This window comes from Castanea sativa, chromosome 10 (assembly GCF_040712315.1).
Source record: "Castanea sativa cultivar Marrone di Chiusa Pesio chromosome 10, ASM4071231v1".
In the NCBI taxonomy this organism is placed as follows: Eukaryota; Viridiplantae; Streptophyta; class Magnoliopsida; order Fagales; family Fagaceae; genus Castanea; species Castanea sativa.
Window position 1 is genome coordinate 11899344 of NC_134022.1, and position 8566 is coordinate 11907909.

The 8566-nt window shown below is 42.3% G+C and overlaps 1 protein-coding gene across 1 annotated transcript; it reads right to left on the reverse strand.

The window, feature by feature from the left end:
* Window positions 1–841: 841 nt before the first annotated feature.
* Window positions 842–6211, reverse strand: LOC142612035 (uncharacterized). Its single transcript, XM_075784166.1, has 5 exons — window positions 5651–6211; window positions 4223–5281; window positions 3698–4141; window positions 1882–3448; window positions 842–1404 (listed from the first exon to the last, which is right to left on the reverse strand). The coding sequence occupies exons 1-5, from the start codon at window positions 6209–6211 to the stop codon at window positions 842–844; spliced, it is 4194 nt and encodes a 1397-aa protein (XP_075640281.1).
* Window positions 6212–8566: the final 2355 nt, after the last annotated feature.

The window sequence follows — 8566 nt, forward strand, 5'->3', positions numbered from 1 at the left end:
TTAACCTAAGTTCTATAACTTCATTACTCAACCTTTTGACGTTTGAGCGAGAAAGCAAGAAATCCAATATGATAACGAGCAACGAGACTTAATGATTTATTTATGTTACTGCTTTAGATGTTTGAGATTCTTTAGCCGTGATCTTGTTGGATTTATAATTCCTGAGTTATGGTCCGAGAAACCAAAAAAGAACGAGGGTCAGTTTAACACTTATGTTTTCGCAAGCGCTTAATTTTTTCTTAGACTTGTGCCCCGAGGAGCCGAACAAGCACTAAGGTCAGTTTAACACGTAGGTTTTGTGCAAGTGATTAATTTGTCTTAGACTTGTGGCTTGAGGATCCGAACAAGCACTAAGGTCAGTTTAACACTTAGGTTTTTTGCAAGTGATTAATTTCTCTTAGACTTGTGGCCCGAGGAGCCGAACAAGCACTAAGGTCAGTTTAACACTTAGGTTTTCTGCAAGTGATTAATTTCTCTTAGACTTGTGGCCCGAGGAGCCGAACAAGCACTAAGGTCAATTTAACACTTATGCTTTTTGCAAGTGATTAATTTCTCTTAGACTTGTGGCCCGAGGAGCCGAACAAGCACTAAGGTCAGTTTAACACTTATGCTTTTTGCAAGTGATTAATTTCTCTTAGACTTGTGGCCCGAGGAGCCGAACAAGCACTAAGGTCAGTTTAACACTTATGCTTTTTGCAAGTGATTAATTTCTCTTAGACTTGTGGCCCGAGGAGCCGAACAAGCACTAAGGTCAGTTTAACACTTGCATTTTTGTTGATGCAGAATTGATACAAACGGGAACCATGCACACACATCCTTAGCACAAAAGGAAACTCTTTTCTTAGTAATAATAACGTCGTAAGTTATTTACATTCCAAGGGCGAGGAACCACCCCTCCATCCAGATCTTCCAAACGGTAAGCCCCTATACCTGCTACTGAGGTAATTCTATATGGCCCCTCCCAATTAGGACCTAACTTTCCCCAAGCCGGATTTCTTGCTACCCCCACTACTTTTCTTAGCACCAAATCACCTGGTACCAAGGGTCTGGATCTAACTCCCTTGTCGTACGCCTGCTTAAGCTTTTGCTGATAACTGCCCATTTTCACACTGGCCACTTCTCTCCTTTCCTCAATAGTATTCAAACAATCATATATCTTCTCATGATTGCTCACTTCGTTATACTGGTCGGACTTCAAAGTGGGAAAGCCTGACTCTAATGGTATTACAGCTTCCATTCCATACGTCATTGAAAAGGGAGTCTCGCCTGTCGATCTTCGGGGTGTAGTGCGATAAGCCCATAGCACATGAGGCAATTCCTCTACCCAGCCTCCTTTGGCATCGTCTAATCGTTTCTTCAAACCTGCCAAGATGACTTTATTTGTTGCCTCGGCCTGACCATTTCCTTGAGGATAGGACGGTGTTGAATATCCATTTCTTATTCCCATTTCTGCGCAGTACCGTCGGAAAGCCTTGCTATCAAATTGGAGCCCATTATCAGAAATCAAAGTATGAGGGACTCCGAAGCGAGTTATGATATTTTTCTAGATGAATTTCCTCGCATCCACATCCCTAATATTGGCTAATGGCTCGGCCTCCACCCACTTCGTAAAATAATCTGTGCCGACAATGAGCCATCTCCTATTACCTGGTGCCCGAGGAAAAGGTCCGACGATATCTAAACCCCACTTAGCAAAGGGCCATGGGCTGGATAACGGGTTTAAGTTACCTCCTGGTTGATGTATGCTAGGCGCAAACCTTTGACATTGATCACATTTCTTGGCATAATCTTGAGAGGTTCTCTGCATGCTTGGCCACCAATACCCTTGGGTCATGGCTCTATGAGCTAGTGATCTTCCTCCAGTATGACTCCCACACACACCTTCATGCAACTCCTCCAGCAGAGGTTCCACGGCTTCAGGATGTACGCAAAGCAGGTACGGCCCTATGTAGGAACGTCTATAGAGTTTTTTCTCCTCTGATAGCCAATAACGGGGAGCGCTTCTTCGTACCTTCTCGGCAACTGTTATGTCTTCAGGTAGTATTCCGTGCTGCAAGAAAGTTACAATTGGGTCCATCCAACTTGGACCAACATGAACGCTGTGAACCCGTACTGCCGAAACGTTGGTCAAGCTAGAAGTCAGTAAATCCTCCACCATGACCATACGTGGTAACTCCGAACCCAGTGAAGTGGCCAACATTGCTAATGAGTCAGCATGAGAGTTATGTCCCCTTGGGACTTGTTGTACCTTGAAACTGTCAAACAAACCCAACACCCCTTGAACTCGCTTGAGATAGCCTTTCATTCGCTCATCTTTTGCTTCAAATTCCCCATTAACTTGCCCTACTACTAATCGGGAATCACAATACAACCTTACTACTTTTCCTCCCAAGTGTTTAACCATTTGGCAGCCCACCAAGAGAGCCTCGTACTCGGCCTCATTATTAGTGGCGGGGAATCCCAACCTCAATGACTTTTCAATAACTAGTTTCTCGGGAGATATTAACACAACTCCAACCCCGGCTCCCCTTCGGTTTGACGCCCCATCCGTGTAGACTTCCCACGGGGTGACATTTTCCAGCCCAATGGACATTACTGTCATCATGGTACCCTCGTGGTTAATCTGACCTTCCGTGAACTCGGCCACGAAGTCGGCAAGGATTTGCCCTTTGATAGCTGTCCGAGGCATATACTTGATGTCATAAGCTCCCAGTTTGGTTCCCCACTTTGCTACACGACCCGTGTAATCCGATTTCCTCATGATAGCTTGCAAAGGCAATTGTGTGAGTATTACAACGGTGTGAGCTTGGAAGTAATGGGGCAATTTCCTTGTCGCATGCACCACAGCTAGAAGTGCTTTTTTCAAAAGTAGGTATCGCTGTTCTACTTCCTGTAAGGACTTACTGACGTAATATATCGGCTTCTGAACCCCATCATCATTCCGTATTAAGACAAGACTTACTGAGTGATTTGTGACAGCTAGGTATGCATATAACACTTCTTCCTTCTCGGGTGTTGATAATATCGGTGGTCTAGATAGGTATTGTTTTAAGTCCTCAAAGGCCAAGTTGCATTCATTAGTCCACCGGAAATCTTTCCACTTGTGCAAAAGGCGATAAAAGGGGCGGCACCTGTCTGCAGACCGAGATATAAACCTGTTCAAGGCTGCAATCATACCAGCTAACTTCTGCACTTCTTTCGGATTCTGAGGGGGATGCAAATCTAAGACAGCTTTAATTTGATCAGGATTAACTTCAATTCCCCGATGAGTAATCATGTACCCTAAAAATTTTCCCGATCCCACGCCGAAGGAACACTTTGATGCATTCAAGCGTAACTTATACTTTCTTAACACCGAGAAGGTTTCCTGCAAATCTGTCAAATGGTCTTCTGTCCTCTTACTTTTAATGACCATGTCATCGATATAAGCTTCCATATTACGCCCCAACTGCGCATCAAACATTCTGGTCACCATTCGTTGATAAGTAGACCCTGCATTCTTTAGACCAAAGGGCATCACTCGGTAATGGTAGTTACCATTAGGGGCACGAAAAGCCGTCCTCTCCTGATCATTCAATGACAAAGGGATCTGATGATACCCTTGGAATGCATCCAAGAAGCTCATTCGGGGGTGCCCCACAGTTGCATCCACCAATTGATCAATTCGGGGTATAGGGAAAGGATCCTTGGGACATGCCTTATTCAAATCTGTAAAGTCAACACAGACTCTCCATTTCCCGTTCTTCTTTTTTACCACGACAGTATTGGCCAGCCACTCAGGATAAAAGATCTCCTTGATCGCACCAGCTTGCTTTAGCTTACCAACCTCCTCTTTAACTGCCTCGGCGTGCTCTTGAGATGCTCGCCGAGGAGGCTGCTGTCTAGGCGTCGCATGGGGGTTAATGTTCAAATGATGACAGATAACTTCTGGATCAATTCCTGGTACGTCATAAGTCGTCCATGCAAAAACATCCATATTGTCCCGCAAGAATTGAATCAACTCTTCTCTTTCCTGTACCGGAAGCTTGGACCCGACTTGAAAATTTTTTTCTTCATCTTCCCCAATAATTACCTTGGTTAGCTGCTCGGCAGAGCCTTCACCCTCTCCTAGGCCGACTTCCCGAGCAACCTCCTTTAATTGCTATGATGTCCCAAGAACTTCACCTTCCAACAGACCTCAGCCTGTATGAATAGTGGCAGACGTTAGACACTGCCTGGCTACCATTTGACTACCATGTAATACTCCCACGCTTCCTCGTATAGGGTACTTCACCATCACATGTAAAGTAGATGAAACTGCCTCCATTGCATGCAGCCATGGTCTAGCCAAAATGGCCATGTACGGAGAGTATGTCATAACAACTATGAAGTTTACCTGCACTTCGGAACCCTCCACCTGCACGGGCAGCCTAATCATTCCTCGCGGGATCACCTGGTTTCCATCAAAACCGACCAACGGATGGTCGTATTTTTCCAAGTCCTCCTCTTTCAACTTTAATCCATTGAATAGGTCCGGATACATAATCTCGGCACCACTTCCATCATCCACCAAGACTCGTTTCACATCATATCCCCCGATACGAACGGTGACGACCAAGGCATCATCATGGGGTTGAAACGTTCCCTCTTTATCCTTATCAGAAAAGCCCAAAATAGGCGTCGCCGAGGATCTCATTCTTTTGTTTGTTTGATGATTTTCTTCCACATCCTCATTCCCACACTTGTTTTGAACGGTCATGACCCGAGAAGGTTTCCCATAGTCTCCTCTCGGCTGGGTCAAGATGACGTTAATAGTGCCTAGAGATGGTTGAGGGGACTGACCCCAATATTTCTGAGTATCGAGTTGTTCCTGATTCCCATTCGGCTTTGCCAATAAGTGATTGATCTTCCCGGGCCTAATCAATTGATTCAAATGGTCGCGCAGTGTCCTGCACTTCTCCGTGGTGTGTCCCTTATCCTGATGGTAATGGCAGTGCAGGTTTTGGTTTCTCGTGGATGCATCTCCACTCATTTTGTTTGGTGGCCTAAAATATGGCTCATGCCGAATTTTCTCCAGTATGTGATGCACTGGTTCCTTAAATAATGAGTTAACTATAGGAGACTCGGCGGTCTTCGGATGGCTTGTAAAGTCTCGTCTAGGCCGAATACCTTGAAACCCCCCTACCCGAAGATCCTTCCTCTCCAGATACCCTTTCATCTTGCCTTTGCTTTGCATCTGATCCTCTTCTACCCGTTTGTATTTATCTATCCGGTCCATAAGCTGACGCATGTCTATCGCGGCCTTCATTGTCAAAGACTTCCTTAACCCATGCTCCGTGGGAAGACCCACCTTGAAAGTTCTCACGGCTACACTTTCCACATCCCCATCAATCTCGTTATACGTTTCCCAGTATCGGTCAAAATAGGTTTTGAGTGTTTCACCTTCCCTCATAGACATAGACAGTAGAGCATCCAAAGGTTTTGGAATCCTCGTGCAAGTTATGAACCTTGCTCCAAATGCCCTAGTCAATTCCTCAAAAGACCTCAGGGAACCTTTTGCCAAAGCATCAAACCACCTCATAGCCACGGGCCCCAAACTGGAGGGAAAAACTCTGCACATCAATGCCTCATTATTCGAATAAACGGCCATCTTCTGACTAAAATGACTAACGTGCTCTACAGGGTCAGTCCTCCCGTTATACATAGTAAAGATGGGTTGAGAAAACCTACGAGGTAGCTTTGCCCTGTTTATCTTTGCCACAAAAGGGGATTTGGCAATTTGTCTCAGGGCTTTACCCATTGCATCACTCCCGTCATCGCGATATATCCCATCAGTACCGGGCATCCTCGTCTCCTTCTGCGGCTTTGCCCCAACGCCCGAAGACACACTGGCATGGGTCACACTTCGAGTAGGCTCAAACATTGGGGGATGAATTCCTCCTGGGTTTGCTTCCGAACTATCACTGGAAGAGCTAGCATTACCCTTACGTCTTCGCTTCTTACGATTCACGCACTTGCGTAAGTACGCTATCTCAGATTGCATCTGTCGCAATACATCGTCGCGAGACATATGCCCTTCAGTTAACGATCGTTGCTCAGCCCCCTGACCGCCATCATATGCTTTCACCACCCCCGAAGTATGTCCCTTCCCCTTGTCACGCTGGAGACTCACAGCTACGTCCCTGCTTCGTGAACTTACTGATTCCTCCCCTTCTAGATACACCTCCGCCATACACTTCTAAATGGAATGTGTTACGTTGTTGTTGTTCCCACAGACGGCGTCAATTGTAAGGACCAAAAACTCATAAAACTAGCTTAAAACGCGGCTGCTTCTTTATTCACTTAAGGTCCTCATACAATACATTTGGTAGAGAGGGTTCAACAACAAAAATCCCCCTTCTATAGTGTCCCGACTCTTATTTATACTATTTGCTCCTTTCATCATGGCCCTACACCTCACAATCTACTATGTTTTTCCCTCTGACACCTGTCTGTCGGTAATGGAGCAGAGTTCTAACTTTGCGTTCAACACTGTTCAGGTCATATCCACATTAATGCAACGGATTGAACTGGTATCTTCCAATTAATGCGGCCAGAATGGTTGTTGCCGGGCATTTAATGCATCCCTCTAAATGAGCCTACCACCTTCGGATATTTGTAACCCTTATGTCAGCAATGCCCATGCCACGTCATCTTCGGGTATTTTCAGGTAACTTCCCTTACTCATTTGCTCCATCTTACCTACTGCATGTCAACCTTCCCTTCTTCGGGTCTTCGGGCTCTTGGGTCCTCATAACCTCACATATATATATATATATATATATATATATATATATATATATATATATATATATATATATATAAGTTAATTATAAGATCATGAAAAAATAAATTAAAACTTACATTTATTAGCTTCTGTATGAGAAATATATATATTATTATATAATTGTTTATATATTTTGTTATTAATGTTGATTAATATTTTTTAGATTAATTTTACTTTCAATTTTTGCTCTTAATCTTGCACCACTTGAATTGAAATCTTAACTTCACCACTAGATTTTACCTCCAAGAGGATCCTACGTTCAATTGTGAAGATCTTGTGGTTTGGGGTGTAATCAATTGGAACTGCAAGAACCTTTTCTCAAGTTTTTGAAAAAAAAAAAAGTTAATATACACAAAAATTTTCACAACATTTGAGTTGGCATGTATTTATAGGTTCTCAAATTTAAGTTTACAACTGACATCACTTTGTTACCTACAACTAATAATTTGTCATATCAATAATTGTCAAATTTTTTTGTATCTATAAATTTTCTCTTTTGAATATGAAATACTGTACCAAGGCCAAATCCCTTTTGAGAAAAGATTGTTGCAGAGTATAAAGCGTGAAGTAAGAGTTAGGATTGAGGATTGTTTTTCAGGTTACTTGGCTTGTTTTAATGTGTTGTAGGTTTCATTCCTGCTGTTCTTGTGCAATGCACTGCAGAATCAGCCTGCTTATATCATTTGTAATGAGTTTATGTGTTATCATGCTTATCATGTGTTAATAGTGTTTGTTAGGACTAGTCCAAATTTTATTCCATAAACATTTTATTATGTCAATTTTTAAACACAAAATTTTAATTAAAAAAATTAAATTTTTTTATTGTACTGTTGATATAGTTTTAATCACGTTCATTGTTACATTAGTTTATAAATATTTTATTTTAAATTGATAAAGCTTTCATATTTTTCATTATTCAAATTAATTCTACTTTGGATTTAGCAAAAGTATTTAATGTATTGTATCTAGCATCTATAACTCTCCTCTCACATAACATTGCATCTCATGTTTGTGAGATTTGTTAGGGGGGCACAATTTAGATTCCTACGGCTGCTCAAAAAATAAGCTTGTAGGATGTAATGTTGAACTCTATAAAAGACTTAAGTATGTATTTCTTATTATCAATTGATTAATTTTGAAGTGAAATAACATAATTCATGATCCGATAAAATGATATCAGAGCTAAGATGACGAAATCAGGTCGTAGGAGCCTCATTGTGAGGGACAATTATTGAGGGGACCATTTTAAAAACAGATTCGAGGGGTGCTATGTCAAATATCATTAAAAAAAAATCAAGTTTCTTACTCATAAAAGACTAACGTGTGTCGGACAAGATCAATTCATCCCTATGTGAGACAAACATTGCATATATTTATGATATTTTTTCCTTGGCGTGGCACACTACGTGACTATACAACATATTTAACTGTGGCAAATGAAATTCAAGAGTCGTTTTCTTTTACTTATTTACCTTGTCCGTAGCTTCCACGTCCCAACTTGCTGGAGGTCTAGTTATACTTGGAAGATGAGGAATTCAAGTTTGAAAGTGGATGCCCTTGAAAGTTACCTTGGCAATCACTCGCTTTCTTTTTCAAAAAAAAAAAAAATCACTCGCTTTCTTTATCGTGCACTTTCCTCAAAGGGACACCCTTTTGAATTTTTACAATCGAGACGTGAGAACCTCCAAATATATACGGGTCCTAGTCAGCTCCGAGTCAGGGAGGGCTTGGTAGTTGGTAAAATGTCAAGGCCACGTCATA

Excerpts from the sequence above, each read along its gene's own strand:
- LOC142612035 (XM_075784166.1), bottom strand. The coding sequence starts at position 6,211 with ATGGCGGAGGTGTATCTAGAAGGGGAGGAATCAGTAAGTTCACGAAGC. Across the intron at positions 4,142-4,222 it reads TATTACATGGTAGTCAAATG|CAATTAAAGGAGGTTGCTCG; the intron begins GTAGCCAGGCAG and ends GGGACATCATAG. Across the intron at positions 1,405-1,881 it reads GCTGGAGGAGTTGCATGAAG|GAAATGGTCAGGCCGAGGCA; the intron begins GTGTGTGTGGGA and ends CCTATCCTCAAG.